Source organism: Lepisosteus oculatus, chromosome 1 (genome assembly GCF_040954835.1).
Source record: "Lepisosteus oculatus isolate fLepOcu1 chromosome 1, fLepOcu1.hap2, whole genome shotgun sequence".
NCBI classification, from domain to species: Eukaryota; Metazoa; Chordata; class Actinopteri; order Semionotiformes; family Lepisosteidae; genus Lepisosteus; species Lepisosteus oculatus.
This window is the reverse complement of record NC_090696.1, coordinates 72,626,892-72,652,296: the sequence shown is the minus strand read 5'-3', so window position 1 is coordinate 72,652,296 and position 25,405 is coordinate 72,626,892. Positions and strand designations below refer to the sequence as shown.

At 36.6% G+C, this 25,405-nt stretch overlaps 3 protein-coding genes across 5 annotated transcripts; all 3 read right to left on the bottom strand.

Moving 5' to 3' along the window:
- Positions 1–769: 769 nt before the first annotated feature.
- LOC138241362 (uncharacterized) lies at positions 770–4,376 on the bottom strand. The gene is made up of 5 exons (XM_069194750.1): positions 4,274–4,376; positions 3,746–3,808; positions 2,394–2,447; positions 1,468–1,557; positions 770–1,075 (listed from the first exon to the last, which is right to left on the bottom strand). The coding sequence occupies exons 2-5, from the start codon at positions 3,797–3,799 to the stop codon at positions 971–973; spliced, it is 303 nt and encodes a 100-aa protein (XP_069050851.1). The 5' UTR covers positions 3,800–3,808; positions 4,274–4,376; the 3' UTR covers positions 770–970.
- Positions 4,377–7,034: 2,658 nt separating this feature from the next.
- On the bottom strand, positions 7,035–9,687 carry LOC138241359 (uncharacterized). Of its 3 annotated transcripts, none has more exons than XM_069194744.1 (5): positions 9,592–9,687; positions 9,161–9,270; positions 8,975–9,031; positions 8,103–8,192; positions 7,035–7,592 (listed from the first exon to the last, which is right to left on the bottom strand). In XM_069194744.1, exons 2-5 carry the CDS (start codon positions 9,212–9,214, stop codon positions 7,443–7,445), a joined length of 351 nt encoding a protein of 116 aa, XP_069050845.1. In that variant the 5' UTR covers positions 9,215–9,270; positions 9,592–9,687; the 3' UTR covers positions 7,035–7,442. The 3 variants fall into 3 exon arrangements, with proteins under 3 accessions (XP_069050845.1, XP_069050849.1, XP_069050846.1); XM_069194748.1 differs by having other exon boundaries at positions 8,109–8,192; XM_069194745.1 differs by having other exon boundaries at positions 9,161–9,222; positions 9,592–9,646.
- A 3,385-nt stretch (positions 9,688–13,072) lies between these two features.
- Positions 13,073–18,540, bottom strand: LOC107077155 (uncharacterized). The gene is made up of 5 exons (XM_069192684.1): positions 18,429–18,540; positions 17,534–17,601; positions 17,307–17,354; positions 16,459–16,869; positions 13,073–14,429 (listed from the first exon to the last, which is right to left on the bottom strand). Exons 2-5 carry the CDS (start codon positions 17,585–17,587, stop codon positions 13,659–13,661), a joined length of 1,284 nt encoding a protein of 427 aa, XP_069048785.1. The 5' UTR covers positions 17,588–17,601; positions 18,429–18,540; the 3' UTR covers positions 13,073–13,658.
- Positions 18,541–25,405: the final 6,865 nt, after the last annotated feature.

The following is a 25,405-nucleotide window of genomic DNA, read 5'->3' as shown; positions in this document are numbered from 1 at the left end:
CGTGGTTAGAGTTCAGCATTTCTCGTTTCTTATAGAGTCACTTTTTCGGAATGCACTGCCCGGAATAAACAAAGATTTGCAGCTTCAGAGCATTTTTACCAAGCGCTGTGTGTTTTTGTTAATGCTGGCTAAGCATTTTGAGTTGCAGACATTTTCTGCATGCGTTGTGTTTTCAGTTTTAATATTACTCACATCGGAGGCAGCACTAAAACGCTTACCTCGGGTTCTTGTATTGCATGGTGTTAACGATGTTTTTTAGTGGTATGCTCAAGAAGACATTCTGTATTTTTCTTGCGAAGTTTGAGGAATGTATCAGAAACATATGCAGAGGAACTTAGAAGTTTGTTAATAAGTGCGTGTTAACTGTTGGTTTTACGTTTGTTTTTCATAGGTGAATGCTTTTAATTTTGAATAAAAAACTGCGGAGAACGGGGTGGGGGTGTCATTAATTGGAAATGCCATCTAAATAAAAATATATATGTAGGAAAACTGTTGGAGGAAACAAAAGCAACTCTTGCTGCTATTTTGAACAGCGGTGGCAAAAAGCTCACCGACACGTGATTGGCTAAAGCCACAGCATTCCACTTGGCAGCATCGCGGGCTCCGATTGGACAAAACTAACAAGAATAAGAACAGAGACTGTGATTGGGCAATTGTTCGCAGTGACACGTGTTTGATTGGTTATCGTTGCCTTGAGTATATTTATGAGTTATGTGTTATAAACAGGGTGTAAGGCGAGTATAAAAATGAAACTAGAGTTAATACGAAAAATAATTAAATACATTTATTTAAACAATGCAGAGACATCACAGATTGTATTGCCTTGCATTCCTCTAAAGATGGTTTTATTTTTTTCCTTTTTATATTTGCTTACATTGCTACAATCCCGTTTCACTACAGCACAGGTCTTAACATACAGTTCTTAATCTTGATACCTATCTCTTTTACGTTTTTATTTACACTTCTGTGTTCAGGAAGCATTTTCTTGACCTTCCTGTTGTTGAGTCACAATTTCTTCGTTTTCCTCCGCCATTTCTTTGTCCGCTAACACAACAGGATGGTAACGGTTTAATCCCTGTGTAGATATCAAATAATAAAAATCAGATACCCCAAAACAGCTGATAACAGTGTCATTTATGCAGGTGAAGTGTGCTTCTTATATAGCAGAATTTATTTACTGGTTATCATGAGTTACGTCGTAAAAAACACGTTAAGTCTAGTAAAATACAGGAAAGATTTGTTAAATAGTGTATAATGCCGTTTTAAACATGTTGAGGCTTCTGTTTTTCACATAAGTTAACATTTGTCTTTAACTTTTAACATTTTTGGTTTACCTGTATAGTAGCATATTTTCCTACTTGTTTGGTCTGAATTGCCAAAATACTTTACATTGAAATGTATCACTTATTAGGACGACCAAATACATCCGTCAATTATAGAAAATGCAATATTTAAAAAGTAACATACGTGGTATTTTGGATGTTGTCCTGGAGGAAACACGTAGAGATATTTGTAAACATAGTGCCCGTCTTGGTACATCCGGCCTCTGTAGTACATCTGAAGAACAGTAAAAATGAAAAGGGACTGATTGATAAAAATAACAAAATGATAGAAAAGTGACATTGTTTTAAAAGTTGCAGGTCTCTTTCCTGTCTTTTCCTCATAGATAAACCATTTTTTAAAGAAAGTATAGAAATGTATTAACTTACAATTTCTATTACAAGTCCTTGATATTGAAGTGGAAACGTAAGATATTATAATATCTTCACAATACCATATATTTAAGTGGTAAAAAAGAATAATTACACTCAGTCCTTCAAAAACACTCAGTCTTCAAATAAGCATCCCACCGAAGCAATTTAATACATCTCTTTCAAATCAGTCTTAATTCTTTTAGATGTAAATTGTCTGATGTGGAGCTGGTGTCAAGCCTAGAACTACGTTGTTTTTACTTAGTAATGTTATTGAAAACATTATCACCGATACCGATGCCTAGCCATGACCAAAGAATGACTCAAATCTACTGAGAGGGTGCCTGTGCTCAAAATCCTCTGATTAATGAAACCCGGTCTTTTATGACATCTAAGCAGGTTATGAGCTACACCTGTTGCAGTGTAGGAGCAATCGCAGTCTGTCCTGGGTTATTGCTGAGTTGGTCAGTGTCAGTCACAATTGCTGTCTGTTTACACTGCTGGAATTCCAGTGATACAGTGAAGACTGCAGCGATGTATCTTTCTAATGTGGCTAAACCAGTGAACCTGTGTACAGTGTTTGTGCATTCAGACATCACCTTTGCACATGCAAATTCGCAGACAGGGTTTTTTTTAACAGTGGTGTTGTGAAATTGGCTTGAGCCCAGTAAGCACAATTAAATATCAAGAACTTTTTTTTACCCCTTGTTCTTCAAAGCATCTTGACCCAGGTCGGCGGAAGGGGTGGCGGAACATCTAATGAAATTTAAAAAGAAACAGGAAACAAATGGAATACATTTAGAGAGAGACAATTTTTACATTTAAACAGGTTTGGCCTTCCAAGCTTCTCTCTTATAGGAAACCTTCATCCTGTAGTAGGCATGACTTAAGTTGGTTATTGCCTAAGACGAAACAAATAGGTAATATCAAGTACTGAAAAGAAAACATTTGTCACAAACGTTATGGTCTATTCAATGTATTAATTTATGTACATCCCCTGTGATAAAACATTTTCTTGACTACATCTCCAATATCCTTTCAAACCTCTACTATAACATTTCAGTAGGATTTCGATCATCTGGATTCCACTTTTGGTTTGCAAATGTTTTCACTCTTATGTCAACGTGTAATACAGATGCTTGTAGATAGTTCAGTGAAAGAAGCAGAGCTATGGTTTCTTTTGAACTGAATAATAGATACAGTTGACTATGTCAAAAAATATCATTTTCCATAAGACAATTTTATTTCCCAAATACCCCTAAATACAGATAAAACCATTTAACAGGAAAACATTTATTTACCTAATATGTTTTTTCTTAAAGCTATAACATTTTATCTTAAGCTATAGAAAGAATGATAGCTTTTTCAAACCTAAATTAAATGTTATGAGGTCATATCTTGTATTTTATCATTATTTTAACAAAACACAGAGTATTTGTTTCTTTGATGGGAAAGCTTTGAATATATACTGTAGTAATTTAACATATTCCTTCTTAAATGTCTTAGAGACCATGGCTTAACACATTACTTTTTCCCTTAACAGCAATAGCAAAAACATTTAGGTGATTTTTAGAAGTATTCATACTAGAAGTAAATAGATTCTTTAACACATAGAAAAAGCTTTGGAAATCTTTTATTCTTCTTCAGTCTTTTGCAGTCACTGCGTTATCAGAAATGTGATAATGTGGTACTTCTCTTACTTTGTGGTTTAAAACATGCTATGCTGAGTGTCTTTTTTTAGGAAATATGACAGCATCCAGAAAGATAACTGTTGTGTATTTAAAATACAAATACCCATGTTTTAGTTCTAACATAAAGCTGAAAAGAGAAATTCTGAGTATTAAAAAATTCTGACTTCAGAATTTAATTGTTTTTGTATTTGTTTTTGTTTTTTGTTTTTGTAAAATGCATAAGTAATATTGCGTATTTAAATTGATTGTTCTTAAAGTCATGACTTTTGTGATTGTATAGGTTTTGATTATTATGAAATAAGTATTGCATGTCGCTGAAAATAATTTCTATAAATTGTGTCTTAAAGAAAACATCAGACTTACTATCATGGCAGAAGCTGCACTCACAAGGAAAAAGCAGATCAGTAAAGACTTCATGATGTTTGCCTAGGAAATAGATTATTGTTATAATGGGTTAAAAAAAAAACTTTTTAGTAAATTCATGAATGAATGCCAACATTTAGCATGCAAAAACAAAATCAAAAGTGTTTACTGAAATTGGCTTAAGACTACACCACTCAACAAATAATATGTATTCAATTTATTTTATTCAATAGAAAGGAAATATACTAATAATGTAATTGTCATTTAATACTTTTGAATAAAACTATCTCTAGATTGACAAAACGGATATTAATCACCAAGTGTTTAGTTAATTCATTTTAATCAGTTTTTGCAAAATCAAAGATTAAAGGCTCGAGCACAAGGCATATTAAGATCTTATCAGCATTACCAAACCTTTATTTGTGTTCTAATTACAGTAAGTAGACCATACTGTATGTCTTGTAATCAAAGTTGATATCAAATATAATATAATATATCAAATGTAATATTATAACAATATGACATTACCTTTCTGTAGCCTTGCAGAGAGAATGTATTGGCAACCCTTTGAGAATTCAGCTCAGATATTCTGACCCAGCCAGCACAGGAGCTCTTTTATAAGAGATCCAAGAAATATTCGATCTCAGAATTGCTATAATGTCAGTCATGTAATTTAACTCCCACATGTAATTTTCTGGGTGGGCAGCAGAGTTGTTGTTTGTTTCTGTAAGGGAATCAAGTGACTGACCAACTTTTGTTTCAAAATGAGCTAAAAAATGGAATGTTTCCTGATATAGCATTCCTTGCTGACATTAACAACTATTTATATCAAAATGTTTTTCAAGGAACATATTTTTATGACTTGTTATTGGCTGCTTTCTACCAATTTTCTTTCTATGGTGTTTATATTTAAAACTTAATTAATACCATAATGGTTTCAGTTTTTATTTTTCCAGGAAAAAATAACACAATTAGCTGTGCTTTTTAAATATTTAATGATCTTTATATAATAATCACATGGCATACTGGAAAAATAATATGTAGTTAAGAAAGTGAACATAAAACAGTTATACAGAAGCTGACCTTTTTTCTTAGATGTCAGTGTGTTAAAAATCTTTAAATATTTCTTCTGCATTCATTCTACCAACACATGCATCCTTTCTTAAGGACTGTTTGAATTTCTACCTGTATTGAGCTTTCTAGAGAAGTTCATAACTTGTAAGGCATGATTTATAACTTTATTTAGAAAGATCCTTCACCTCAGGGAGATATAGTTTTCGAGTATGATTTTTTCTTTCAAAACGCTTGAAAAACGTATAAAAGCTCTGAGGTCCAGTTTGTTTTGCCCTAACTGACATGAGCTGGAGCAAAGTGACGCAATAAAAACTATTTTGGGATACTATGTTAATTTAATCTACTTTTCTAGTCCTTTCATAACTATACTGTTTTTGTCCACTTGTGTTTTTAAATAACTTAACATGTTTTCCACTTAGAAAGACGTACTCTATATTAAGAATGTCAGATTTAATTTTTCAGATTTATTAGTGTATCTAAAACGTTATGAGGGTATAACCCTTTATTGATTGAACGAGTCACTCAGTTGTTAACTTCCAAAGGTTTTATGTACTCAAAAAGTACAGACTTCTAAAATGTAATAAAAGGACTCCCAACAAAATGAAGAGTTGAAAGCAAAGAGTTCAAGTTGACCATGAGATTAGTTCAGTTATTTTATTTTGATTAAGATAGGACTCTTAATTGACCTTAATATTTTAAATTAAGAATGTGATATTTCAATTAGGAGGTATATGAGAAGTCTTAACCTCCAGTGCTGAAGGGTTTCTGTCTCAAGATTGTCATAACAGCCAGGCATTCATAGACCCTGTTAAGATGGATATTGCCTTGACTGGAGCCTTAACAGCTTTCCCAGGTCTTCAGTCACTGCTGATTAAAAAAGGGACACGCAAAACATACTGAACTGCTTTGAAATAGAGCTGGGCAACTTGAAGTGGGGGATTAGTTATATAACTATTTCAAGTGGAGCTATATCCCGCAGATGGGTTCTGCCCTCAGAGAAAAAAGGAGAGAAATGTTTATCAAAAGCAATGCCAACTGTGTTTTGTGAACGAAATGACTGGGATGGTTTGAAGGAAGAGGGGGCCAAGTGCTTTGATATCAAAGGAAACCAAGGTGTAAAGCGATATAGAGGCATCTTGACCATGTCAGTGGGAAAATGTTCTAGTCAGGAAGGGTAATTCCACACTGAAAAGTAGAAAACAATATTTTAAAAAAAAGTTCACAAGGGTGACTTTGTCAAAGGCTTTTGGGAATTTAGATGTTTTAATTTGTTTTGTTTTTTTTTTTGCCTCAGATCTCATTCCAGTCTTCTCTGTTCAGGAGCAGGCAGATTCACTGTCCTAGACAGAGCACCTCTCTATGTTCCAGAGCAGCAGTATTTTATATGATGACCAATATTGTATACAATATTCCAAATAATGTTTTGATTAGTATATTGTACGATTTAATCTTAACATTTCTGTGTTTAAATCTTATGCTTTTAAACCTGTCTGTCAGGAGTGGGTTTTAAACCCACACCTCCAGAGAGACACCAGAGCACTCAGCTGATCTGGTAAGATAAGCATCCTGGACATTCCAACAATTCCAACACAGGATAAAACAACTTGGTAAGTCAAGAACATTGTAACTAATTTCTACTCAATATTTAGATCAGTTTGAAAATGTATATCTTGTTCGTCCTCTTCTTGTGCTCCATATTATTTTAACTTGCATCCTCTTACGTCTAGCCCCAATTCTGAGGCTCTTGTATGTATTGTTTTACAGACTGAACTTATACAGAAAATAAAGTAAACATGCTGGGACTTACAGTAGCAATGAATTGAATTGAGTCCCTTACTTACAATCTAGAACACAGGGAACCACCATAGCTCCTGGATAGTCGTAGCCCTGCAGGTCTTGTATATGAAACCTTAAATATGCTTTATTAACAGAGATCTGGGAAACCTGCAGCATTTACCCTAGCAAGCAACTGTTTTATTCAGAGCTGATCTGGAATGACAAGTTAAGAAATGTGGCTCTCCATTTACTGTGGCTGGTGTTGATCTAAAACATTTCTAAGGCATGTTTGGCAATTTCAGGCAAACCCCATCTCTCCTGAAGTGTATCTGCAGCGATATCCAAAATATGGTGTGTAACTTTGCATCACCTTGAATGCTTCAAGAAATATTTCGGTTTATTGCTTCTGAAAGAACAGCAGCGATAAATCACAAACACATTCTTTGTTGAATAAGAAGGAATGTTTTATTTTTTTTGAACATTCTGCAAAGGTCGCATAAATGGAAGTCCCATTTTACACTGAATCAATTGACGGCGTAACAAGAGGATGTATTATTTTCCACCTGAAGTTTTCAACTTGTCCAAACAGAACATGAGTCTAATGTTCACATCTCACTTTACACTTTATTTTTTCTTTTTTACAGTTAAACAAGAAAAAGAAAACCTTACGTATTTTCCTCATCAGTCCATAACTTACAGAAAGTAGCTGCTAGGCAATTGTTACCTGGAAGGTTTTGATTGTTTAGTTTTTTTTTTAATCTATCACTTTAATCGTCATGCACTATCGCAATGCCGCAGCTTTAGCGTCTATTGAAAGGAAGCTTTGATCATTTTTGCCCTTTTGTTTTTAGTTTTTGGCATCGCTCAGAACCTCATTTGGCTGCTTGCCGCCTTGACCCACTTCAGCCTTCTCAGCGATGTCAGCATCCCCGTTAGAATTCCCATCCTCTTCACTTTCGGGCTCTCGCTGGTCTTCATCACCCATGTAACGGCGCCCCTGTGTAAATGTTTAAGGCAAGGTCAGTCCATGCAGTCAGCTGTTCTGCCCGTTTTTCACGGTGTGAGGGCGAAGGAGAGTAACTCTTCCCCCGGGTGGTATGATTGGGCATGGCTGGGCTGAGCCCCAACAGTAGGGGGACCCCTCTCATGCATCCGGGTGCACTGGAGCGATCGGGTGAAAAGCGCTGGAGTCAACAGGGGGCGACTTGAACCCACAAATCTTTAGACAGTAGTCCAGTGTCAGAACACTGTGCTGCCCTTGTGTGAATATATAAACATATATGCTTTAATTGCCTTCTCAAATAAAATAGCAACAAACTGGAATGAAAACAATTGAATTCCTTCTAATGATATCAATATTACATGCATTCATTACAGGATTCTTAGGTATTTTGCTTATTGCTCCTCTGAAGATGGTTGTATGTTTTTTTTTTAATCGTGCAAGACAAGTGGCTTACTGGCCACAATTGGGCGACAGAGACAAACATACACACAAGAGAAAAATTACCCTCACATATCGCGGATGTCCTGGGGGGTAGACGTGGAAATACTTGAAAACATAGTATCCATTTTGTAACTTGTGAGTCCTGTAATACATCTGAAGAGAAAAAACAGAATCATCAGTGCATGTGCAAATCTTTCTTAACCCATGGGATTGTGTTCCTTTATAAATGTTATATCCTGGTATTGGGGGACTGTGGCAGCCCTATACATGTAAAACAATACAATGTGCAGTTTAAGGCATATGAATTGGCATCATGATCCAGGTCACATTGATCATATATCGTGTTGGTTATGACTAAAAAGTGGACACTGGGGAAGGCAGAGAGATGTGATGTGTGTGGTGCAAAATATCACGATCTATTCTATGACGAGGTTTGTCCCATTTTCCTGGCAAATTAGCATGTGGCAAATCAGTTGATGTCCCTTGTTGCTCTAACATATTTAATAAACTGCAATCACTCCTTGGTTTTAAAAAAGCACAGCTTTGGCCTGCGGATCTTTATAGACTGTGCCTTCAATTTATTCAGGAAAAAATAGTTCCCTTATTTCTGTCCATGCTTAAAAGCTGTTAATAGGTAATGAAGTTATGAAGAACAGGTTAGATTAGCTAAATCTGAGAAAACACACCGGAGCGAGAGAAATTCTGAAACACAGAAATTTGTACAGGGCTGCTAGCAGTTACAAATCCCAATCAGACTTGTATGAGATAAAAGCAAGTTTTGAAGTATGCCTTAGTTTTAAAAATTGAAATCAGCCAGCAATTAAGAATCCAGGACTTGACCAGTGGTTTAGAAATTAGTGCTTTAGAAAAAGCAGTGTTAGAGGTTTTGCAGATTTAGGTAACATAGAATAACAAGAGTAATGTCAACACTTTACCCCACGTTCATCGATGCAACCTGATGAAATTTGTCTTTTGTAGGGATAGTGAAATGCCTAAACAAAGAAACAAAACATTTTTAGCTTTTTGATCAAAACACACATTGCATTATTGTGTTGATTATAGCAAAATGCTACATGCTAAGAGAGTGGAGATGTATCTGTGATTTTCATAACCGTACTTACCTTCATAGCCAAAGCTACACTCACAAAGCAAAGTAGCAGAATCACTGACTTCATCTTCAGATCTTCAAAAGAACGAATACTTTAATCACAGCTTAACGTCCCGATTGTGTCTATAATGAAAGCACAGATAGCTTTGCCTTGAGAAACAGAAATAGCCAACTAGACCTATAAGAGTTCACTAGACTTACAATTCTGAATGTGAATGTTTCTGTTTAATATCTGTGTCTCTAACCATCTATGCCGAAACGCTTCGTGTTCATAAATATTGTTTTGCACAGAAAAGGTGTATTTGTAATGCATGTTTAGTTTTGTATTTAGCAAAACACTCGTCAAGAAAAATAACCATATCGGTAAGTGTTCAAAAACACCATATGTGGTTTAGACATTGAATAAAACCCGCCAATAGTTTCAAATGAAGAAAAACACTTTACCTCTCTCTTGGAAGGAATCGAGTCAATGGTTGTTGTTGTTGCCCCACACAGTAACTGAAACCTTAAAAAAGTTCACTTAATATACAAGATGTCCATTTATAAAATCTCAAAATACCTCCCCCTCCCACACATAATCACATAAGTGGACACAAAGAAAATGAAAAGCATTACGACAGTTGTCCTCTTTATTTAACGTATGACTGAATTCTGAGACAAAAATCTACTTATATTTATAGTGATTTAGGCAGGACACTAGTTTTATCTCAAAGAGAAATCACAGTGTTTTAAAATGTTTACAGCAGAAAATAGGCACAAAATGTGCTGTCACCTGCACTATTCTAAATAAACATGAGAGCAATTTATGCTACATAGAACATGTTTTTTTAACTTTAACATTTAACTTTTTTGTGCCTTAGCCATGGACTAGATGTTTAAAAGGTGTAACAGCAATTGCAGTAATAGTGTTATGCAAATAGAACTAGGGGAAAGAGGTGTTCCTACATTGACATTTGTTTTCAACTTCTAAAGGCAGGTACTGCGTCCAAAAAGGAACATTATAAAATTTCACAAATGCAATTTTATTATTTTTGAATTACGTTATTCTAATAGTGATGTCTTCATCCTCCCTCACAGTGAGAGGTCTTGTGAGGAAGAAATATCCCTCCAAAAGCATAATGGTTTGACAAAAACCAGCCCCTGCAAAAAGGTGCTGAAACACAGTAATGAAGAATTTACATGTTGTTACAGGCAGGGTGCTAAAAGATAACTACACATCACGTTAACACCCTTTAGCATCTATTTTCTGTCCTCTTCATCCAATACAGGCTCGTATAGGAGCTGCAACCTATTAAGTCATTGCTGAGTTCAGCATTTCAAGGTTATTTAAATATGTCTCAGTATGTACGCTGGGCTTATCCTTCCATTTGCATAAAATAATAGTATAAAAAGGTCTCCAGGAGGTGTGTTACATAGCAATTATTCAGTAAGTGCAGATAATATTGGTACTATATTTTTCAATGCTCTTGTCTAGGTTTTATCAAACATGGTCTCATCTTTGCATGGACTTTTGTGTGTGTAGGAAGAAATGATGTGAATGAGCAGGACGACCTAACATTATCATCAAATGAATTTGGAAAAATGACATGTATGAGGTAGTACAAAACTTTGGCTGTTCACTAAATTTCTGTGATTGTGAGTTTTGAAGATTGTAATTTCAGTATAACTTAGGCTAAATTATGGTTGCTCATAGTCTTAACATATATTAGAATTTTTAAAGTCATCTAAGTCATTTGCTGTTCACTTGGCAGCACGTCTTATTTCAACAGTCATGGCCTCACTCATTTCCTCATAATTGGTTGTAGGTGCCACCTGGTATGTGTTCTGCTGTTAAGGTTGCATAAACCTCTGCTATAGTTTCATTTGGTTCCCGAATTAAAATGAAGGCTGGATTGATATGAGATTACCTGATAAGACAAAATCACTTTGTGGGTAACATCAATAATTTATATAGCCCAATGATTTATTATTAAACTATTGGGGAATGTAGTCCCATGTACTGGAGGATAATCTGTAGCTTTATCTTTAAAATATGCCATTTAAGTGTAGTAAACAGTTTTTGAAATAAAAAACAATTACGTCGATCTGTTGTTTCCCTAACTGGTTTATAAGTTACAATTAAGTGAAGAGTTTCCTTTAAGTCATATGACTCTTCACACAAAAGTCATGGCTAAACTTTACCTAGCAACAGGCTGACCTGCATTGACTTTTTTTCTGCAAAAAGAACGCAATTTTCCTATTTTTTTTCATCAGCTACAGTACCTTGTTTCTGGGATCTACTTTGCATATATGTTCAGTCGGGAACAGCATAATTCCTTCAACATTTTTATAAAATAAGGAGCTCCACACTAGTAACAAAGTTTATACAGCATGGATTCATCTAATATATCAAATTCTGAAAATTGTGTAATTCTGGAAAATCAGTACATTCCAAAAAAGTAGAGCAAATTTATCATAATGGAAATATATCTTCACATACCCGGTAAAATTTCTCAGTTATTTCTTTCCACAATAAAGCACTTTGACATGCCTAAATGGGTGTATGTACTGTATTAAAATATATGTAACCTGTCTAATAATGTAAGTGAACTGTACATTTGGAGGATAACAGGATCACAGACCTAAATACACTTTTCTACGCTAAAAATGTTCACAGCTGCACAAACATTTTGGGTTTTTTATTGGCTATTTATCGGCTGATTCACACCTTCTAAAGACGCCTTCATATTTAAAAAAAATCTCCAAAAAATTAGAAAGCAAAAGGGTGATGTTTTAAAAAACGTTGCTTCAAAAATCTTTTTATGTGGTCCTGCAAAATGTTGCTACCTGCTCTTTGTATAATGAACGAGGTCAGGAGGGAACACTGGGTAAGCCTGTCCTTTTTCCAAGGGGCAAGAGGGTGTTGAAATTGGAATTGAGAGGAAAACTTCACATCTGCAGTAGAAACTTGCGCAATTAATTCCGTTCTGTGCTACTTTACAGTAGGTTTAACAGATCAAGTGGGAAAGTGAGATGCTGTGTTACTGATTAAATTAAAAGGGAAGAAAGGGAAGCTGAGGTACCTCGGACTGTGCAAGTTCTGAGTAGCATTTAGCTAGGACACTGAGAATGACACTCTCACTGTTTTGATTAGCCCAGGATCTCTGGTAGCTTAGACCTTCTTAACTAGAGTGAAGAGTGCCCCCTACCGGTTCTTCTGCACTACGTGTAGTAACAGCCTAGTTTGCTTTAGAGGTCTCTCATCCCTGTAGTCAAACGCTGAGATTTTTTTCAATATTTGAAACAAAAATAAACATCTATAATTCTCATATAATTTGCTTACAGTGTATAACTCTCTCTGAAGTACATTGAATTACATTCAAAAAGACCTGTAGCTTTCTCCCTTTACTGATGTTTCATTTCCTTGCTGCTAAAGCATCAGGTGACGAGTTTCTAAGCTGCGGGATAAAAAAGAGGTGGGGTGGGGTGGCTGGATTGAAAAGCTTTCTTGATCAGATCTTACTGAACTCGGTAAGGGAAACTCGGCTTCGTCAGGGTGGGGCGACAAAATGTTCTTGTGTATATAGATTTCATCAAAGATTTTCTCCATTTAACGGTTTTACAGGTTCATTAAGAAGAATAGTGCATTTCACTCCGTTCATTGAGTGGTTCATTTTAAGTTAGTGAAAAGGTTGAATGAAGGGGCAACTGAATGAAATGACAGACATACAATGTATGTCTCCTTTCTTATATTAGCATATTTGTGATTCTTAAGAATAATGCTATAGAAAGAAATGCTGGAAATTACATTAGTTATATTCTAACACTGTATTTTGAATATACACCTATCATACTTAGATATTTTTATAACTTTATGGTAACCTGAAGCAAAAGTACTGCAAAAAGGAATCATAAGCCAACAAACAGGTCGTATTCACGTTACACAAATGTTTGCTAATATCTGTTGTTCAATGCAAGTAAGCAGTGCTTTATTCATGTAAAACCCTGTGGATCTTTATTCAAATTACACATTGGGAAATTTGGTACAAACACAAACTGTATTAATAAAATAGGGCTTTCAATACAGAAAATGATAAACTTCATGTAAATTACATTGCAAGTAGAGTCAAAACTGATCGTTTTATGTATGTACAGTATTTATGCATTTTATACAAATGGTAAAAAATACCAATGTTTTGTCAGTCTTTACCCGAGATTCTGACCTCATGATTTTGTTCAGTCTTTAGTTACAGAAGTGACATAACTGTCCTGAAGCTGAGGTATTTATGGAAGAAAACAGTTTTGCAAAGAAATGTTGAAAATGTTTTTTTTTTTTGCTGAAGCAAAGCGTGTTTTGATTTATGTTGTGTTTGCTGTCACAATCGTACATATATTTTCCTTCCCGGGAAATCATGCAGGGATGCACAACTCCGTTTCGTCTCTCACCAACCTCCCATGTCAATGCTGTCGAAATCATATTGCTGGAATCTACATTTTTTCATCATTTTCTTCATGGATAAAAGTGCTGTTATTCATTCGTCATCTCCATTATTTTCGTGGCTTTTGTAATCCCCGTGTTCTTCAGATCCGTATTCCTCAGTTTGTTCGGAATTCTCTTTAATAGCATTTTCGTGCTGCCTCGTCTCGTAATATTCCTGCTCACTATCGCTGTTGTCTTCGCTGTCGTACTCTTCTTCAATGTCATTGTGATTGCTGTCATCTCCTGGGCCCTCTTCAGTATACATCGTGTGTTCTTCTCCCCCGTTATCAGACTCTTCCTCTGTGTCCCCATTCTCCTGTTCTTCGTTGTCTTCTTCATGATCAGAATCTCCACGTCCAGCATTGCCGGAGTCTTCACTGCCCTTTCCATCCCCGTTATCGCCAGTTTCTTCTCCCTCTTCTTCTTGCTCTTCTTCACCCTCTTCCTCATCGTCGCCTTCTCCTCCTTCCCCATTGCCTTCCTCGTTGTCCTCTCCCTCTCCTGCAGTGCCGGGGTCCGCGTCGCCTTCGTCTTCACCGTTTTCAGCGCCGTCATAGTCCACCGTTTCGGAGGTTTCGTCTTCATCGCCCTCGGCATCCTCCTCCTCCTCCTCCTCTCCCTCCTCCTCCTCCTCCTCTGCTTCTTCGTCCCCATCAGCTTCGGCTCCGTCTTCGCCGTTTTCAGCCCCTTCGCCATCCCCCTCTCCCTCTCCATTTCTGGTGATGCCATTTCCAGTCTCATCATAGCCATTGCAGCCACTGATCACATCTTCATCTTCCCCGTTGTCTTCATCTCCATTGTCGCCATCCTCATCTCCATTACCCTGTGAAGAAGTATAAAGAATGCAGAATTTTCATTCAGCAGAATATATTGTACAAGTATGTTTTGGAGCCTGTGAAACAGGACTTAATAAATATTAACTAGGAAGACCTCACACACAGCATCACCACCTCACTCTGCAAATACACTTTGTGGCAGCACCTTAGGGGTTGGATTTACAAATCCTTAGTAACCTGCAGTAGCTGAGTACATATTTAATGGAGCATTAATAACCCGATAGACACTAACTTCTGTTGATGGTAAAGTTATTAAACCAAAAACTCAGACTGTTTCATATCGAATTTCCTTTTTTAAAAATCTGATACTCAGGTGTTACTTTCTTCTGCATTTGGGACGTAGGATTTGCAGTTTCAGAACATGCTAAATTTGTTTTTTTTTCATAATTTTGAACATTTTATCATTCTAATTTCTATAGATTTACTACATATTGTGGAATTCAGTTATTCAGTTACTACTAGTTTGCAGTTCAATTCTGTCATTGTAGTGTTACATGCATCAAATATTATACTCTATAACTTGTAACACCTAATATATAGTCCAAGCATTCTGACACCATAAATGTAAATTATTGAGCAACTTTTTTTTTTTGTACTCACACAATTACTGTTGAAGTACTAATTGCTGTCTAAGAAACTGTCTAAGAAAAAATACCCAACAAAATGCTTTAGGTGTAACATGCTTTTCAGGTGTAACAGTTTTTCATGAATAAGTGTGTACTGTATGTCCATCATAATTTTATCTGTAAATAAAACAAAGGCCTTTCAATGTCCGTATTGCCTTTTCAGTGCCTGTAAAAAAAAGTGTGGTATTAGGACCAATCCAATTAGGCTAGCAAAATAGTGACCTTAAACTATAGTGAAAATTAATGTGGATTAATGGCACACTATGCAGCAGTGGAGTCAACATCCACATGATAACCAGTGTGGGTGGGAACAGTCACTATTAACATGAGAAAATGGTTGGAGAAAATTGACTTTAAATTATCATAGATTGTGATAATTTAAGACTACTAATTTATTTTTAATTTGAATATGATGAAATCCCACACAAAAAAAATTCCATTCAGTGGAGAGACACTCTCTTGCACAATATAAAGATGTATATACTGAAAGTTAATAAGCTGAAACATCAACAGAAGGCTCAGTTATTGTGTGGTAAACATATAAAATATGTTTTAAAATCATTTTCTCCATGCATACTGTTTTATCCTCTTAAAATCTTGTAATAGACTTCACATGCTTATCCTATTGTGTAAAATTCAGTGTTTTAAAATGTATGTAATCCAATAATGATAAATGCAATTTTCTGATTAAACTAATGTACTTACAGACAAACACAGAAAATTACACCCAAAAGTAAAACATATGTTAGACCAAATGTGCAAAACATTCAGCGTGTTTTTCTTTTCATGTAATGCATGTTGGTATAACTTTATAATAGCAATTGTGGTTAATAAAACACCTAGATTTGATCATAAAAATAAAGATAATTTGTTGAATCGGCACATTTCCAATTATTTTCATTTTAGCGGAGTGTAACGCGTACTGTAAATGTACACAGAAACATACATGTAAAATCCTAACCTGGGGTGTTGTTTGTGTGGAGTTATGTTCTCCCCATGTTCGTGTGGCTCTCTTCCAGGTTAACTGGCTTTTGGGAGAACTGGGCTAGTGCATGTCTGTGTCCATGTGTCTGCCCTGCGATGGACTAGTTTCCCACCCAGGGTGTACCCTGCCTTGCGCCTGCTGCTTGCCACGATAGGCTCCAGCTCCCCTGCCGCCCTGAACTTGGAAGGAGGCATGAGGAAATGGGTGGATGGCAGAATACAATGTAAAGGCCGAAACGGGCAGCAGAGCAGATAAATCCACATCCACTGAGATCACATTGTGGTCATTTGTATCTTAATGTTACCAATCATGGTTAATCCATCCGTGTCACTGGCGAGGTATTGTGCTAAACCATCATCCATTAGGTAGAGGCCCTACTGGAGACGGCACTAGCAGAAATTTTACCTTCACTCCACTCTTTTCAGAGACACCAGGCTCTTCTTCACCTTCCTCCCCATTGTTAGTTTCCGCACAGTCTTCTTCCCCATCTTCCTCTTCTTCGTCGTTGTCATCCTCTCCATCTTCTTCCTCCTCTTCCCCATTGTCGTCCTCCTCCTCCTCTTCTCCATTGTCCTCTCCTCGATCTTCCTCTTCCCCGTTGTCGTCCTCCCCCTCTTCCACTCCTCCATTGTCCTCGCCTCCATCTTCCTCTTCCCCATTGTCGTCCTCCTCCTCTTCCTCTCCTCCATTGTCCTCTCCTCCATCTTCCTCTTCCCCATTGTCGTCCTCCCCCTCTTCCTCTCCTCCATTGTCCTCTTCGTTTTCAGACTCCTCACTGGTGTCTCGGTCTTCATTGCTTGACTCGCTGGAGTCGCTCTGCAGAACAGGACACCAGAGCGAGAGAAGAAAATAACTTCTATCCTTGGGGAAACTGTACTTATTGTGTTGGTTTTTTTTAAGAGTTCAGGTTGCACTTATGAGCATAAGTTAAACTCAGTGGAATGGACATTTTAATTCCAGTAAAAGATTATTATCCTATTACGTTCAAGAGACTACACCAGTACTTTTAATCAACAAGTTATTAGTACTTTACACACCATGCAAAAAAGTAAAAGGTTAGGACTGTACATTTATAAAGTGGAAATTGGTTCCTTTTAATTAGAATAAAATACAGTAAAATAGCAATTTGAACTGTTGGTGACTCCCTGCATAAGCACATATTGTGATATATCTGTAACAAATGTATTTGTATCTGACATTGTAATTCTCATCACAATTATTGTTTCCTTTAATTAAAAAGTATAATTTTTTACCCCTCTTTCCTGTGAGCTGTCAGACCTGGCTACTCGTTTCCTTTGTACCTAAATAATAAAGAAGCAGATAAATATGCAGTTTATATTGGTGGACGATGTGTGTTTTAATATTAAAAACAGTTTCAAGTTACAGTATTAAAATATATATCTCAAGTTATTTAGTTTGCTATCAGTGCATAATATTGTCAAAGAATACAATATATTTTTTATCTCCAAAATATACTTACTGGTAAAGCAAGGGTTACTGCCAAGAAACATATGAACAACAGGGCAATCTTCATTTTACAAGACCTTTCTGGAAGGAAATTTAAAACAGATTTATTAAATTGTCTTACAGTGGTTGAAATACAGTTAAACTATAAGATTTTTTTAGAAATTAGAAGATTTGTTAAAAAGACAGCAAACTATAGAAACATATATATATAATGAAGTTTGAGAAGGGAGCTGCGTCAGCTGCAAAGGAACAGGTAAAGGTTTATTTCACGATGATAGGAAAAGAAGAGTGTTTCAGCTGTATAAGTGTGAAACGCTACTACTGCACAAAAAAAAACCCAACATTTCTTGTCACCACAAGAGGGCAGTAAAGTCCAGTCACATTGTAATTCAGGCATTGGTGTTCAGGAACCAGAGAAAAAAACGTTTGCATCATATCTGACCAAAAGGTTAAATAAGAAAACGAAATATACAGATGTATTATTAAAGAGCAAATCTAAGCATGCTAGCAAGATTGTTAACAAAAGATGCTTCTTATTTATATTACTATATAATAATGTTTTTGCCATTAACAGAACCACTTTGGCCAGTCCGAGTCTTTTTAAATCCTCTTTAAAGGGACTTAAACTTTACAGATTTTATCATATTTTATTTCTATAATAATTATGGAACAAAGGTACATAATCATTGTGGTGTGAAGGAGGCCTAAGAGTGCATTTAATATTAAGTGCATCCTTCCTATTATTCAAACATGAAATTTTCAGACACATTATTGAACAATAAATGTCATTTTTGTCTTTTGGAAAACACAGAAATCATTATTCTATGACTACTGCAATGAAAAATTACCCCACTTTTCCAGCCTTTTGAAAGAGCATACTATAACATATTTTATTTTTTATCTCTTACCTGAAAACAGTCTTCCTATAGATGACGATAAAAGAAAGTCAGAAAAATTCGGAAGCCTAAATGTCCTTCTGTCGTATTTGAGATTAATTTTGAAATTCCCCAAAAATTCCAATACTCAAAGGTGCAATTTAATTTAAATGGTGCCCAGGAGCTTTTCAACCAATCAGCACTCATCTTAAGAAGGCAAAGTGTCACCATAATTACGAGAGAATGGGACGCCTACACTATGGGAAACGCAAACAGAGGTATATTTAACACCAGATGGACGTTGTGGTTACAAGATGGCTAGACAACTGTTAGCTTAATTGACTGTCTTGAAAAAGGTTTGGGACTGCTTTCTAAATCTATTCTTTCCTTTTTCCTTCAAAATCTATTTTTACATTGTTTGTATACTGTATTTTTCTCGGCTCTAACACAAAAACCTGATAAGTCCCAGGAAAAGGGATACAATTTCCAGTATGTTTTTTTTTTCACTTCTATGATATCTAAGCATTATTTTAGAACTGTCTGAATACTTTTTCAGTCTTTGTGTTTATTTTTTAAAAGTAAAATGATGCTCCTCATATATCTGAAAGTCAATGATATAATAGTGATTTGCTGTATTAACTGAAGGTGCTTTACTGTAATTAGACTGTGTTCTTCCTTTCACATTTATGTGATATTGTAAACTCAAATACCCATGCAATCCACAAGAGCAATTTATACAGCCCAGTTATTCTTTTAAACTAAACTTTTTTCACCAGATATTTGGTTTTGGACAATGCAAGTTTCAGTCATACTGAAAGTCTGGGGAGACACTGGGAGAAGGACAAACTGCTGTTCCTGCAAATCATTACAGGCCTTTGAACCACGATTTCTCAGCATCCCCTCCACCACCCAAAGCTCCAGTATCAATCTAGGAGTCTTTTGATTTATCACAGGGGTGGGCTGACTTCCTTGTCCATATGGTTAGGCAGTCATCCCTCAGACTCAGTGGGTTGAAGTCAAACACATCAACAAATGCCCTTCGCAAACGCATTGTTGAGGTTGGTCTGAAAATGAAGTGTTTCTCAGGAATGTTTCACTTAATCTTGAGAATTGTGGCCACTCCTGCCCATTTGCAGTTCACCACCCAGTCAACCCCATTAACGGGGCATTTTCATGTTCATGACATATTGCAGTTTGCATTTTGCCTCTGGCGCCTCCCTTACTGTCACAATTGTATTTACTAACCAGATGAATGGTTCCACTTTTTCCGTCTTGCCAGGATGCAGACTTTCAAATCAAGAAAGCAGCAGGCCGAATGTGGGCCATGCTTTCCTACTCCGGACAGATCTTATTTTCTGCATCAGTTTTTACTGAGGGTTCCCCATTTCCTGGATAAAATATAGTGTTCCCTCATCTAACCTGCACAAAACTGATACTTTTTCAGGTTGAAAGACACCCACACATTGGTCACATTTATAGGGTTGACACCATTGCTGTTTCTCAGCCAAATGTATAAGCAATTGAATTCTATTTTATGTCCACACCAACTCTTCCTCCTCCACTGTATATTACAGACTATTGCACTGTGTTGGTTTTTTGTCTGGGTGCTGCTGGTATTTTGTATTATAAAAGGCAGGGCAGCTTGCAAATGTCATTAAGTCCTATAAAATGCAGTGACTTTTGTCAGTGACAAATATTAAGATAGTTCTGAGTGTGTTTTCCTTTTATTTATATTAATACATTTTGATATAGATTCCTGTTTTTAAGTCTTTAAAAGCCAACATTAACTAAAACCTGCATTGTAGACACAACTTTAAAGATTTCAAAATTAGTAATTTGAAATGATGGAAATGTGAAGCTTTTTGAATTGAAAAGTGGAACAGCTGTAAACTATATCAGTTGTACGTTTATCAGAGCCCAGAAAGTAAATTTGGATTGAATATGTCAATTTTTAAGTTAAAAACAGAGAAAGGCAGTTTTTTATTGTAATTTAATTTTGCTGCAGCTATCATATGTTTGTTGGTTAAGATAAATATGTATTTTGAAAATATTGTGTAAATTGCACAGTAGCAAATTGTGCTTTTATTAAGCACAGTGTTATTAGCACATCCTTTCAATAATAAAAACTTGATATTGCCAACAAAATAATATATTTTCAAGAATATTGTGCTCCCATATATTGCTACTTGGAATTTTTGCATCAATGAAGAGATCATCCTTTTATTAATATATACAAATATAAAACATGAAAAAGAACTTACATATTCTCTTGTTCTTCATTATAAAGGGACTACCAAACACTTTGTTAAGGGTTTCAGTCATTCAGCAAAAATCTATAAATAAAAAATGTCAGTGTTTAAGAGTCAAGCAGTGGATTCATTGTTTTGAGTCCTTCGATTAAAAAAGTAACAACATCAGCAGTCCTTACTGTTATGCCCAGTGGCCTGCTAACTCCTGTTTGTCCTAACAAACAGTTGTAGGTGAATCACATCAGACACTCTGTGTTTTGATGTTACACGTCTCATAATGGAAACACTAAAAGGACTGCACAGAGAAAAAAAGGTCCAGATTTCTTTTGTGTTGTTTTCAGTGTGAAAATGTAATCTTCCCATGTACGAGAGGCTTTTTACATAAACTGAACCTTAGCTCTTCTGCACGTAATATAAAATGCACTCTTTATGCCACTTCAAGTAAAATTAGACGCTACAAAAACATAGAATGTTCAATCAGTGTTGGCTGATAAGAAAAAGGCTTGAAACGCAAATATGAAGCCTTAGCCCCCTGCACTGCTGAATCTAGATTAAACGGACAAATTCTTGAATTGACGCTAACATCTTTTATCTAAAAGAAATGGCACAATACAATCCTTTCAGTGCTAGGACATGTCATAAAAACCTGTTAAATGCTTTATCCCCCAAGAACAACAACACCATGAACTTAAGCCTGAGACTGGTTAAGCTCCCCAATACATACTATTATTATTACTATTATTAAAAATACTTCTAATGCCTGTTGCCTTTTGCTAAGTCACCTGTCAAGGAGACAGGTGCGACTCCAAGAAACAGTCCTGAAACAATCTTCCCTTTGGACTTGAACTGCTCCAGGCAACCAGTTTTTTGGACCTGAATTCCACATTACATTGGTTCCGTGGTGTAGCATACTTTCCTGTTTGACTAAGCAGTCCATCAATTGACGCTCCGTCTCTCTTACTGGTCCCGTTCTGTAAATGTAAGCTGCAACATCCTGATTATCAAACACATAAAAGAAAGAAAAATGAGAGAACTGGCACCATGAAACGTTTTTCACAGAAGACACGCTGTTCTTCTAAAGGAGACACACCTATTTATAGCAGAGCTTTGAAGATGATTGAAGATGCAGCCATCGATGATGCCACTAATTATGGATTACTGGCGTGCCCCAGATAAAGAAGAGGTGAGGACCTTAGGGATTAACTCCTTCCTCTCCTCCTGCTCCAGAAATGTAATTGCAAGTGTTAAGACATTGTAAAATACAGTATTGTTGTCAATTTAAAAGAGGCGACCTGGATTTGTGTTTAATATTTCTAAGTATATTTTCATAGTAGTATAAGGACCAAAGGACATCCCATATAATAAACTGAGTAAAAATCACAAAGATACTTATGCATACATTTTAAAGCTAAACAGGGAAATAACAAGTAAGTAATAATTCTTTTCACCTGTTAATTTTTCTGGCTTCTTGTCTCTTGGCTTAACCTGTTAAGTTTTGTCCTGGTACTGACATTAAATAATTACATTTTTTTTATTGAATCCTTTGACACAGACCTCCAGAAGATGCTTAAGATATTGATTAAGATATAAACCAAAATGCATTACAGGAAACTCTCCACACGTTTATGTCTTTGTTTCATGCGTTACCTCAGCAGACAAACTGAAATTGTAATAATATGCAGGATTTACACTGGAATGTGTACTGGCAAATGACCTACATCACTGTCTCAAGAAATATATCCTATAAGTGACAGGTCAAGTGCAAGCACATTCACTATTTTACTGTTAGGACTATGTTGGATATATGGATTCTCAAAGATGATGCTTTAATGTTTAGTTGTTATGCTGTATTCATTTATCTGAGAAATTATATTTAGCCACCAACTTTTAATGAAAGTCTTGAAAATTGACAAATTAAACAGATTACAAAATGGTGTCGCTTATCCAACAAAATGCAGCTGGATTACTTGTAACATGAAGCCACGTGTGTTTATGTCTTACTAAAGGATTATGGTGGCAGCCAAGCAGACACAGCCTTGTTGAATCATGTCTTGAATCAAGATGCAAAGCAAAGCAAAATTACAGGACTGAACACATTTAAATAAGCACGAGTTCTGAATATTCTCTGAAACAAAAAAAAACGCTGCTGCTGTCTAACTCAAGTGTAAGTGTAATTCTAGAAAATAATTGCTCAAACTTAATGGAAGAATATTCTACAATAAAGGGAGTGTGCATAACTGTATATATATATCCATCCATTTTCTAACCGCTATATTCAATTCAGTGTTTTGGAGGAGGCAGAGCCTTTCCTGGCAAGCAACGGGCACAAGGCAGGATACACCCTGGATGCCAGTCCATTGCAGGACCCACATTCACATGCTGGATTTTCCCAGCAGCCATTTAACCTTCCCGCATGCCTTTGAACGATTGGAGGAAACCGGAGCACCCAGAGGAAACCCACACAAACGCTGGGGGACATGAAAACTCCATGCAGAGAGCACCCCAGGCCTGGAATTGAATTTAGGGCCTCACTGCTGCAAGACAGCATGGCTAACAACTGTGCCGCGTGCCACCCTTCATACATACATATGGTATAAAGTGACGGGAACATTATACTGTAAACAGGCGCCGTCCTTCGGATGAGATGTAAAACCGAGGTCCTGACTGTCTGTGATCATTCAAAATCCCAGGGCGTTTCTTGAAAAGAGTAGCGGTGTGACCCCGGCATCTTGGCCAAAAACTTCCCATTGGCCTGTCACGATTGCTAACCCCTCCTCTTAAGGGCGCTCCAGCTCTTCCTTGTTATGCCCCATTGTCTGCACCTGGTCCTTAATCCCGCTCCCCCTTAAAAGCCAGACGCGGACCTTACTCCTGGTTCCTCATTGATTTCCATATCGTGAGAGCCCGGGGGTCCTGCTGCGTCTGGCTCCGTTATGCTTTTAACTTTCGGTTCCTAGTTCCTGGTTCCCCTCGCCGGTTCCGACCCGGTTCCTGTTCCCCCCCCTCCGGATGGATCGCCTGGCTATGGACTTCAGCCCTTGTTTCTGATTTCCCGTTTGGATTTCCTACATGGATTGTTCGCCTGGACTCACTTCCCCTGGACACCTGCACTGCATGGACACGCCCCCCGTCTCCAGACCCTTCTCCTGCATGACCGTTTTTCCCCTTGTGTCTTCACTATTCTGGATTGTGTCGTCCGCATAGGGCCCGGAAAGAACTGTACGTGACATGGCCCTTACCAATCATGGCCTCCTAATAATCCCCCTCTATGAATTGGCTACATTACTCTGCTCTCCTCCCCACTGATAGCTGGTGTGTGGGGAGCCTACTGGCGCACTATGGCTGCCGTCGCATCATCCAGGTGGGGCTGCACATTGGTGGTGGTGGAGGGGATCCCCATTACCTGTAAAAGCGCTTTGAGTGGAGTATCCAGAAAAGCGCTATATAAGTGTAAGTAATTATAATTGTTATAATTAATTATAATAATAATATTATATATATACTGTATAATGGGTACTATGAAAAATTTAGTTTTTACATTTTTGAATTTCTAAAATTGTGTGTTTTCAACATTGTGATTTTCATAAAAAAGGAAAATTAAAATCTTTATCATTTTTAAGCTTGAGAGAACAATGACAACAAACACTGATTTCCCCCCTGTTTCTGAAAATATACACTAAGGACAGATTTGGGTTTGTTCCTGCGATCAAACTAGATTTCCTACTTTTTCAGAATCAAAGACATTTGTTTGAGGTGTCGAATCAATATTAACACTGCAACCGGGATAGGCAAAGCATGTTGTGAATTTATTCTTACTGTACCTGAAAGGGCCTAGTAATGAAAAAGACTTTATCAAAGATTGACCTAAAAATCAACTTTTAGTGTTGAATATATTGATCGATTAAGGACACTGAAAAGTAATTCTGGAATTCTTACCTCAGAGTTGTAGACAGAAGTGGATGATAGTGAGATGGTACTGTGATGCTACCCTTCATGCAGAAGAGACGTGTACTTTCATACAGGCTTGGAACCGAGAATTGTTTAACGTAATTGGGAGCGCATGCCTTTTAAAATATTAGCTGCTAGTTCCAAATCATTATATAAAACGTATCATTCACCAGAAAAAGAATTCAGCAAACACAATAATACTATCTAGACATATCAATATGTAATGTTATCAAGAACAGGAGACCCCTCTTTGCGTAACGCCTGTTGTTGAAGTTGATACCCTGGTTTCTTTCAGTCCTTGGATCAATAAATTGGTAAAGGCTAGATGGGCCAAATGACTCTGCTTGTTTGTAATCATATGTTCTAATGTAACCATTGGCTTTTTTTGTCTCATCTCTGCAGGCTCTTGTTTCATTGTCTTGTACGCTCTCTCACTTTAAAACTGTGATGAAACTGCAAAGTATTAGTATTAGTTGCTGGATTTGCACTTTGTGATAAATGACTGGTTTGCATTATTAGCTGGTTGGTAAAAATCTACAGTAGGTCCTCTATGTGCAGTGTATGGTGTACAAATGGCTAAAAATAAGACAGTGTTGCACTGGTTGCACTAGAAAAGAACTCGGAGAAAACACCACACATTTTCCTAATTACTGTTTAATTGTGACATCTCTGTTAAAATCCTGACTTTATTCTTATCTGATCCCTAACAATAGCCCATCCCTACAGTAAACCCATACCTTTGCCTAAACCTTATCCTAATGTTTAAATCGAACTTCACCCCAAAAACCCAATGTCCACATTGACAAAAGTGAA

Coding starts and splice junctions, on each gene's coding strand:
- LOC138241359 (XM_069194744.1), bottom strand. CDS start 9,214: ATGAAGTCAGTGATTCTGCTACTTTGCTTTGTGAGTGTAGCTTTGGCT. Junction 9,032..9,160: donor GTGTAGCTTTGGCTATGAAG/GTAAGTACGGTT, acceptor TTCTTTGTTTAG/GCATTTCACTATCCCTACAA. Junction 7,593..8,102: donor GACATCCGCGATATGTGAGG/GTAATTTTTCTC, acceptor ACATTTACACAG/GGGCGCCGTTACATGGGTGA.
- LOC107077155 (XM_069192684.1), bottom strand. CDS start 17,587: ATGAAGATTGCCCTGTTGTTCATATGTTTCTTGGCAGTAACCCTTGCT. Junction 17,355..17,533: donor CAGTAACCCTTGCTTTACCA/GTAAGTATATTT, acceptor TTTATTATTTAG/GTACAAAGGAAACGAGTAGC. Junction 16,870..17,306: donor ACAGCTCACAGGAAAGAGGG/GTAAAAAATTAT, acceptor CCTGTTCTGCAG/AGCGACTCCAGCGAGTCAAG.
- LOC138241362 (XM_069194750.1), bottom strand. CDS start 3,799: ATGAAGTCTTTACTGATCTGCTTTTTCCTTGTGAGTGCAGCTTCTGCC. Junction 2,448..3,745: donor GTGCAGCTTCTGCCATGATA/GTAAGTCTGATG, acceptor AAATTTCATTAG/ATGTTCCGCCACCCCTTCCG. Junction 1,076..1,467: donor GACAACATCCAAAATACCAC/GTATGTTACTTT, acceptor ATATCTACACAG/GGATTAAACCGTTACCATCC.